Raw genomic sequence first — 10680 nt, forward strand, 5'->3', positions numbered from 1 at the left:
TTTCGTTTACTTAGAGCTATATTGCTGCTGCTGTCTAGTGTCTGATGAATTTTAGCTTTGTCTATTTTTTAAACTCTGTGTTGTGAATGATTTTTTTGTAGATTAGTCATTACCATAGCCGCTTCCCTTTCTACTCGTCGCATTAATCGTTAGGACACCTGTCAGACATTTGCAACAACAGTTGGATTTGGTTAATAAAAGTAGCAGGTAAAACGATATGATTTTTATATAACAAAGACTTATTAACAAGTGGCTCTAATGAGATGGAATGTAAAAAATTATTTTTGGTTTTGGAATATTTCATCAAAATGAAAATGAAAAATGTTTTTGAAAAAAAGTGTTTATTCTTAAGAAAATACTTGAATCATATAATATTTTCCATAAAACAATAGTTGTGTCACCTACATTATGTATATATTTGTATACTCCTTAATTACCATATTGTGATAAAAAATTGTTTAAATTTCAAAAGATGGATTTATCTGTGTCTTATTGATTATAAATATTTTTTTACAACCAACAGATTTTTGTAGTTGATTCAATGAACGATTCAACCGAAGAATGTTCTCCATTTAAAGATAGAAAGAAAAAGTAAATAAATTTATTCATATTTTATATTTAGTAATTGTGTTATAGCTTGTTTAATTTATTTTTAATTGTGTTAAGAACTCATATGTCGCTAAATGATAAAAAACGTTTAGCTCGAGAAAAAGCTGAACAGTATAATAGTAATGGCAGGCCTTTACGTCAATATCATATGTTAACTGCTGAAGAGGTGAAACAGGGGAAAGAAACTCATTGGGAAGAATTGGAAATTATTGGTATTTCATATTGTTTGTATGTTTTTAAATAAATAGTTCTAATATTTTTGTGTTGTGTGAAAATCTTAGGTTGTGTAAAAAACATAAGTCCTTCGTTATGGAATTTGACAACATTAACAGGACTTTACTTAAACGACAATCAATTAACACGTTTACCCCCAGATATTTCAATGCTTGTTAATTTACAGTATCTGGATTTGTCTGGAAATAAATTACGTAGTTTACCTGCTGAACTTGGTGAATTAGTTTATCTCAGGTAAAACATTTATGAATATTTTTAAAGATTTAATTTTTATAATTTTATTATGTATATTAAACATTATATTTTATTTCAGAGAATTACATTTGGGTTATAATATGTTAAGATCACTGCCTCATGAGTTAGGGCGTTTATTCCAACTGCAAGTATTAGGTCTAGCTGGTAATCCTCTGTGCCAAGAAGTAATGAAGTTGTATAGTGAACCAAATGGTACACATAGATTGCTTATGTATCTCTTAGATAGCTTACAAGGTAAGATAATATATTTTATTAGCATTATTAATTGTGATCTATTAGGTTTAATCTTTAATATTAAAAAGTAATGTTATAATATTATAAAAGTAAGTAAAAATTAATTTTAATTTTTTTAGTTCAGTAGTAAAATATTTCATGTTATACTAGTTGGATACAATATTTGACTGATTCAAAAATAGTAAATGGTTTTTACTTTTTATAATATAGGTCATTCTTCTGCCCTCATCATATATCTGTTTTGTTGAATTGATTCTGTAGAGACTATTGAGTATTTATTTCCATATTGACGGTTTTAGATGTTTTTACTACTAGAGATCTGTTTTTGAAATTTGTTGTAAAAATAATTAGGGATCAATGTTGGAGGTATTAATCTAGATTAGATTTATTTTGAACGTTTCTGTATGTTCATTCTTTAATTTATAATTTATTAGTTTATTGAAAATGTTATTTTTGTATGCATTGGTTATTAGTTTTATATCAGGAAAATGTGAAATTGGCACATTCCTAAAAATTATACTACCTTCGAACAAGGAGGCAATATACAACCACCTAGTTTAAAAACATTTAAAAGTGGCTTTTTTAAATGATTACAGACTGAGTTGTATTAATTTTTATGTTACTTTAAGTTGTTAAATATAAGAGTTATTAATATTATTTACAGTTTATGGAAAATGTATTCATTATTATAAATCACGACAGATAGTATTTATTTTTTAACTTATAGTTTGATTATAGCTATTTAATTTACTATGAAATTTAACAGGTCAAAATTTTTTCTATTTAACACAAATTTGTTATGTTGGGTATGCATCAGAAAGAGTAAACAAGTTGTAGGCTGATATTCTCTTAACTAATTGTTAAATTTTATTATAAATTCAATAATATTACAATTTAGACTAAATGTACATGTATGAAAGTATCATTTTATAAGCTAATCAATTTATATTGTGTTATAGTTCAACATTGTACATAAATTTTCTTAAAAAATGTAAAATGATAAGTAATATTTGTATAATATAGGTTAAAGAAACAATGGATGTGACTTCAGTGATCAGACATTCCTATTTAATTGTGTGACTTTTTGTGATATTTTCAGTAAAAGGATTTTTATATTTAAGCCTTCAATAGCCAATATAATTTAAAATTTAAAAACTGCATATATTGAGAGTATTGAAATTACTTTCTGTATGAGGTGATGCTATTTGTCCAGCCTAACCCAATATTTGGTATTGAAGACTTTAAAATTTAGTTAAAAATGAAACCCTCTTTCTCATTATGTATTTAAAATTTTAAAATGATGCCACATTCTTATATATATTTGAAATATGAAATTTTGATTTTATATCTACTATTTACTGTGAGTTAAAAATACTGACTTAAATGTATGGATATGCTCATGGATATTCATGTTTGCGTAAATAACAGTTTTAGAAAATATTATTTTTAATTTTATTAATTACTTAATAATATTAAAAAAAATTAATCTGACATACATACAACCATTTAATAGTGAAAAATTTAATTCCACGTATCCTTAAATTTTATTTTATTTACTTATTATGTTCTTAAATATTTCACAGTTTTATTAAAACCATTGTTATTCAGGGCTTTTTCATTTGGGTATGAAATGTAGAACTTGTTTTTCTATTGAATTAGATTCTTAAATGTGGCTAAAATACCTTTTGGTTTTTGTATTGGATTACCATAATTATGCCTAGTATTCCAAATGCATAATAAATTTTCTAATATCAATTCTTGTACTTTGGTGTTAAGTAAAATTTGTTCCCTTATAATAGTTATCAATCCATTTAACTATTATAAATAATAAAAAATCTAATTTATTATCAATATGATTTATAAATTATAATATGATTATGAATGCATGAAAGTAGCTAAGCACTAGAAAACAAAAATTATATTCATAAATACATGACTTTTTATTTATTTTTAAATTTTAATAAATGTATTATTATCTTTATTTATATTTTAATTAATTTGTTGTTAGCATTAAACTGCTTAATAACATAATTTTAAATATTAAGTATAAATATTTCAAAGAATTTTTAATTATTATATAATTTTAATATCATGCATTTTTCAATGCAATAAAAAGGAATTTAATTAGAACAATGTTAAAACTGTTTCATAAAAATATGATTGTGAAGACACTTTTGGGCTATTTCCAAACACTGGTTACTATATGTTTATTAATTGCATTGTAGTTGTTGCCTGTTATTGCCAATAGTAATATATTGAATTGTTAATTTGTTCATGAAATATTAGGACAATCATTTAATTGTTTGGAATATAGAAATGTTGTTAAGTTAAGACAATTTCAGAATTTCAAACTATTTTTTTTTAAATTTTGATTCGTATTACTACCTGATAAGTGTTTTTATATTTTAACTCCATTTAATTCATTTTTAAATTACATTCCTATAATTTTGAATTTAAAATAGCACACTAAATTAAATTTTATTTCATAGTTGTTTTTTTTTCTTTAATACAATTATGTATTATTGTTTGTTAATTATTTGTAAGAATAATTTTTAGTCGTTCAAGTTCAGGAATGATTTAATTATAAGAAAAATTTAACATTGTAAAATTAAAGATGTGATTCAATTTATATTGCCTATTGGCTATACATTTTTTAAAAATCACCAATAGATAGCAGCACAAAATAAAATATTAAACAATGCACTTAAAATAGTTAATAATTATTATAATATTATAGTTAAAGAATAACTGTCTGTTTATTTATAAAAATATATATTTATTTTATTGTAAAAGTTCTATGGAATATTTATTTTTATCTTTAAATGACTAAATTATAATAATTTTTTTATAAGCAGTAAATCTAAAACAACATTGTTATAGATTTAAAAATTTATCTTTATTAGATTATTTTGTTATAATTTTATTTTCAAAGAATTTTTAATGATATCATAAATTACACTTTAATATACATTTAATACCCATTATAATTCATATTCAATAAAATATGATAAATACTATGTAATAATATTGTTTATTAATAGGTGCTTATTTTATGTACCTATATTTATATAACCTAACCTATAGGTTCTTTATGTTTTGATCTAATAATATAATAATAATAAAAATAATAATTCAGTTTGTATTTGAAAAAATAAAAATAAAACATCTTTTAAATATTAAAAAGTTTAAAACCTTGTTATAATCCCCCAAATAAAAATACATTTTAAATAAAATATTAACCTATTTTAAATCTAAAATTGAATCTAAATATTATTCATTGTAATATTATATGATACTATTTACTTATATTTTTGCTTTGATAAATCCTTGTGTTTTATTGTATTGGCTATACAAAAATAAATAATTGGGTTTAAAATTTAAATAAGTCACCTTTATTTATTTTAATGATTTATTGAAACCTGAAATTCACGATAAAAAATATATAGTATGTATTTTTGTCTAATTTCCGTATTTTAAATTTGGATTATTTAAAATTTAGTGTTTACTCATATCACAGTAATTTTTGTGTCAAATCTTGATAAAAATTGTCAAATTTTTTTAATTGTTTAGTAGTTGTAAGAATAATATCTTCAAAAAGGCTTGTTTTTCTATACTAGAAAAAATAAAACATTGTATTTATTTGCTGTATGCTTTTAATTATTTCCACATAATCACTTCAGCATACATTTTTGGTAATGTGAGATAAGTTTCCTCGAACCCTCTAGATAAAAAGTTGTATTATTTTTATTGAATTAGTTGATAACCATGAGACTAAAGTTTTGCATTTGAAAAAATGATTTTAATGTTGAAAATAGGAATAGGATATTAGCATGGTATTAGTTTTCTCTCAGACCTATGTCCTTTTTCTTGTAAAATTTTTTTTTTTAATTAATCTTTGAGTAAAATTATCTATTAAAAAAATCGTGAAAGATAATACTTTTGAGATTTTGATATATTGGATAATGTTTTATCATTATTTGAATTTATATCAACAAAAAAAAAAAAAAAATTGCACATTTAAATAAATATTAAATTTGTTTTATAGCAATATTTTGACAAGTTAATGACTTATATGACATGTTATACCCACAAATCCTCATTTGGTAACTTTTAGATTAATCAGAAGTGTAGAATAAATGATTGCGTGTTCATACGTTTTGTCTATTTTATGTGTTAACCAAAAGAAAAACAAAATAAATAATGCTCTAACATCATTGACAACCTTTACTAAAAGAGTTGAAAAAAATATATGCTGCCTTATTCCTTAAAAAAATGTTTAAGAGAATATCGGCAGTTATGTAAGATAATAATTTGTGTTTATTGGTTAATTAATAAGAATTTTATTTAATCCTGACGAGATCTTTTATTTATACAATATTATTTATTATAGAATAAGAAATATCAATATCAATTATGTTAAATAACAGAGTTTCGCACACGCTGTCATGCCGGTAGCGTGGCCGAGTGGTCTAAGGCGCTGGTTTTAGGCACCAGTCCGAAAGGGCGTGGGTTCGAATCCCACCGCTGCCACATGAACTTTTGTAGTTTTTTTTCTTTTTAAATATTTAATATTTTTTTTTTATAATATTTTATATTCTATTCTAATTAATTAATTTTCGTCTTTGTTTTTACGTATGACATTGTGTCTTATTATGGTTTTTGTATTTTATGGTTCTGAATAATTCATTTAATTCTATTATTCTGTATTACTTATTAGTGAACTGACCAGTTTTTTTTTCATAATATTCATTATTTGATATAACTTATATCGAAATTTAAATATAGAATCGTAGGTTTGCTGTTTAGCCACTATCAGCTCTACACGTCTAAATCGACAATTTTTTGAAAATAACACAAAAATATTTGATTTTTTGATAACCTTAAATGTACCTTATTAGAAAATTTCAATCGTCTTCCGTTTTTTAAATCTTTTAAACTCCTTAATATAGAATTCGTTTTATATGTGGTTAATGAACCGGCACCCAAATCAATCCGTGACTTATCAGCAAATAGGCGATTCAGTAAACTACTTAAATATATTTGTGGATATTGATGAAAATACCGGTGGCAGTAAAGGAGAAAATAATCCGAATAATATCCAATAATAGTAATTATTATTATTATCTGATCTTTAAACGTTTCTTCGGATATTATATTTAAGAATAGAATTATTTATATTTTCAAATGTTATTGCTGTTATTTTTTACGCTTAAATTTATTCACATTTTATTTCTAAGTTATTTGCTTATAATATAAAATGGATATCACAACTAATAATAATAATAATAAAAAAACGTCCAATTGCTTTCAAATTATCAATTAATCGGCGTATTAACATACTTAAAATGTAGTGTTCCTAAAGTATCAATTTTAAACAGTAGTTAACCGATGTTTTATTTTTGAGTTATATATGAAATAGATAATGCTATCCTTAAAATAATTTTATAATACATAACTTGATTTAAAAAATACATTTATTTATAAATAGAAGTATTTTATGTTAAGCCAACAAATATAGTTAGGTAAAATCCTGGTGTTTATAATAAAATGTCTTCAATATTATACAATTAATGATGTAAATTAATAAAACTAGATTTTAAAATTGAATTACTATACATGGTTAATTAGTTTACAGTGAGTAATTATAACCTATATACGTTTGATTAATCATGAATATCGAATCTTTCAATATTCTGGTTAATTTCTTTTAATTCTTTGAACAGAACAGCTTTCCAATTATTTCCGTATTTATTTCCTAAAAGTGTGATATGTATAATAAAGCATTGGTACATAACAAATCTATTAAAAACTATTTTTACAAGTATAGTTATAGCATTAATGATTGTTAATGTTGTTGAGTCTATAAATATTTTATTTAATATTAAAATAACCGATGCGATCCTTCAAAAAATAAATAGCTTAATTTATTATTATGTATAATTGTATAAAGTATAAATCTAACATACTTTTAAAAATTACACTTTAATTGTCATTAATTGAGAATAATATTAGGTTTAAAGATGAATGTGGTATAATATGATTCATGTAAAAAAATGTGTATTTAATATTGTTACCGTATTTATGACAAAGTGGAGTGCAACAAAAATACTATAGTCGTATTTACATGTTAACATCGATACGATGATACACGTCCTAATGTGCAATATCACAAACGCGTTTTTAATTTCACTTTTATATAAATATACGTCACTATAAACGATGGTTGTGGTTAAATTATAATTCATAGACAAACGTTATTATTTGTTATTTATATGTACATAGGAAATAAATAAGTTTAATTGGATATAATGAAAGTTTTAAGTAGGAACCATAAGACACACAATTTATTGGATACACAACGCACTTATTATAATACGTGTGTAAATAAAAATACTACAGTTTCGATGCTAATTTTCTGGATGTGTCTATCTCTGAAGTCTAGTGAAGTTCTAAAGTGAGTGATCGTTTTATATGGTCGTAATAGACTATAGAGGCTATTACCGTTCCGTTTGGTAAGCGCTGTGCTATGGCGAACTGTAATCCACGCGATCTTTCCTTTGCCCAGTCTGGAACAGTTGTTTTCTCCGCATTAATTTTACCAGTGCGTATAATAATGATCTGTACGGTCACATATCTGAAAAACGAGTCTTATTCAAGTATTACGCAAAATTACTTATCAACTTAAATTCTGGTCCAATAAAATACGTCGTTTGTTTTTTCCGAGGAATATGCGTCTAGCGTCAGTTATTGGGTCAATGTATATCTGTCGACTGCAGTCGCTATAGCTATATTCCATAATCATATTTATTGTCGGGAATATTATAGGTACAGCTTAATATACGCCTCTTTATACATATTTTTACTAATTATTATACTGTATAGGTGTTTTAAATCTGAGTAGGCGACTTCATACATCGCCGTGATAAACCGTGAACTATGATTATTGTAAAATAATTTGGCACTGTGATGATGTTTAACTGAATTTTGTGGTTATAGTAAATAGTGTATCATAATGTTACTATATAGTATATTTAATACTCCAGGGAGTAGATTCTATCTTACTCGAGGAATATCTGTTAAATTAGTTACCACTTACCATTTAGTCCATTTAGTACCATTTAAATCCAAACACTTAAAAATGTTAATCTCAGTAAATATTATTTATTTATTTATTTTTTATTATAAAAAATATTTACAATCACACACATAAACATAATAATACAATGAGTAAATAGGATGTTATATTTACTATTCTAGACGTGGAAAGAGTGAGGGAAGGAAGTGTTCATCGACACTACTTCCAATCATAAATATTATTATAAATTTAATAATACATTTTTTTAATGTTGACGTTTTCACGGTACAATGTAAAGTCACTCTAAGACCTTTATAAGTAAGATGATCCGTGCTGGATATTATAATTAAGTAATATCGTGCAAATCTTAAGTGAAGAGAAAAGCGTCGCGCATGGCTAGCAAAAACTGAAATGTTTGGCGTCAAAATATCACCACTATAGACACGATCGCTATAAATTCTGCATGAACTGTTGTAATAGTGTATATCTATCTATTATTCGATAAATGAATATAGCTACAATAATATAATATTATGCTCTTTGTTATCGGCGTTCTGTTGTCGTTTTCTCCTTGACATCGGGTCTATGAGTTATTTTAAATTACTTTTCAAATCGATGCTATAGGAATATCTTGATAATTGAGTAAAAAGAAAAAAAAACAGTTTAAAATATAATATCTAAGTTAAATTATTTTATATGATTGTAAAAGGAAAGATTATTATCTATAAAAAAATATTTGATAATTTTTAAAATGTTGACTTAAACTATACTTATTCGTATTTAACTTAAATAAATATAATCATTAATATAATAATATTAATAATATAATAATAATAATAATAATATAATCATTCATGTTCATACATCTTGAATCAATTTAATAATTAGTGTTATTTATTATGTATCAAAAACATAAAGAGTTTATTTAGTTGGTGAATTTGTTTTGTCTTTGTTGCGCGCTTGAATACAAATTTATGATTTAAAAACTGTTTAAGAAGTCTTCATATTTAATAAGTCGTCTGTTATTTGGTTAATAATAAAAAAAAAAATCGAACGTATGTACAAGTAAACACAATAAATCGTAGTAGGTGTGTAGTATCTCTAATGGAACAAAACGCCGCTATACGAGGGGACTCCGTCGTGTCCTGCGAACCCTCATCCTGTTTGCGGTTTGTTGTGATACGAACGTGAATATATTATATTATTATTAGATATCATTGGGTATCGTGTTCATCTAACTTTCTCGATAAATAAATAAAAACCTACTGATTTCTCGCGCCGTGCGTATCGCGGGCGCCGCCGGTAACGTCCGTGTACCGTAGCGAAGGTGGGGCAAACAGGTGTTTCGTCTGGCGGTTCTGAGCAGCCGCATCAGCAGACTGTGCCGTGCCGTCGTAGTCACGAGCGTCAGTCGTAGTCCTCGTCTAGATGCGCGCCGGCCGCGTCGGTTTTGTTTTCGTCGTCGGTGTTGTTGTTGTTGTTGTTGTTGTCGTCGTCGTTGTCGTCGTCGTTTTTTATTTTTCCGTCGTCATCGTATTGTCGACACGAAATCGTCGCGGAGTGTCGTTCGGTCGCCTCGCGTGTGTCGCTGCGAAAAATAACTCAAACTATCGACGACCTGTCATTACAATACAATAATATTATTATTATAAGTCGCTCGCGCGTGGTGCAGTACACACACATGCGCGGCGGCGGCGGTGGCGTCGAGTGCGCGATATGAACCGGGGCCCTACCGTTGCCCAATCGCTACCCATCGATCGTTATGCGGGAAACTGTCTGATCAAACCGTCGTCGTCGTACTACTGTGGCGGCGGCGGCGGTGGCCTGCACAATGCTCAGCTCGAACCGCCGCGTTGCCGGTACGACGCCGTCGCCGGTGTGTCCGCCGCGTACCATCACGGCGCGCCGACGCCTTACCAGCATTACCAGCAGTTGCAAGACTGGTACGGTCGGGCGGCGTACTGGCACCACCAACATCAACATCAGAACGGCGTCGTCGGTACGGTAGGCGTTAGCGGCGGTGGCGGCGGTGGAGGACCGCTGGCCGAGAAGGCAAATTTTGCCGCGCACAAACACGGCGCGCCTCTGATACAGGCTGCCAAGTACAACAGGACAGGAAGTGGCGGCGGCGGTGGACCCGGCAAGAAGGCGCGAAAAGCGCCGGCGGAACAGTTAACTGCAACGGCGGCAAGAAGAACGACGGCGGTAGCGACGAGAGTTCCGGCGCGGCGTCCGAGAACAGAGCAATACGTAACTGAACGAAGTACAATGGC

The 10680-nt window shown here is 27.5% G+C and overlaps 1 protein-coding gene and 1 non-coding gene across 2 annotated transcripts in view; both read left to right on the plus strand.

The window, feature by feature from the left end:
* The first annotated feature begins 1 nt into the window (after nucleotide 1).
* Nucleotides 2–10680, plus strand: part of LOC112601883 (CCR4-NOT transcription complex subunit 6-like) — a 65947-nt gene continuing 55268 nt past the window's right edge. Inside the window, exons 1-5 of the mRNA XM_025349743.1 lie at nucleotides 2–207; nucleotides 524–591; nucleotides 667–821; nucleotides 891–1077; nucleotides 1157–1332. Of these exons, the coding sequence (XP_025205528.1) occupies nucleotides 542–591; nucleotides 667–821; nucleotides 891–1077; nucleotides 1157–1332 (568 nt within the window). The 5' untranslated portion in view covers nucleotides 2–207; nucleotides 524–541. The remainder of the gene's footprint in view (nucleotides 208–523; nucleotides 592–666; nucleotides 822–890; nucleotides 1078–1156; nucleotides 1333–10680) is intronic.
* On the plus strand, nucleotides 5783–5862 carry Trnal-uag. Its single transcript has one exon. It is a non-coding gene; the product is annotated as a tRNA-Leu (tRNA).

Source organism: Melanaphis sacchari, unplaced genomic scaffold, assembly GCF_002803265.2.
Source record: "Melanaphis sacchari strain LSU unplaced genomic scaffold, SCAv2.0 Contig7_pilon_pilon, whole genome shotgun sequence".
Lineage (NCBI taxonomy): Eukaryota > Metazoa > Arthropoda > Insecta > Hemiptera > Aphididae > Melanaphis > Melanaphis sacchari.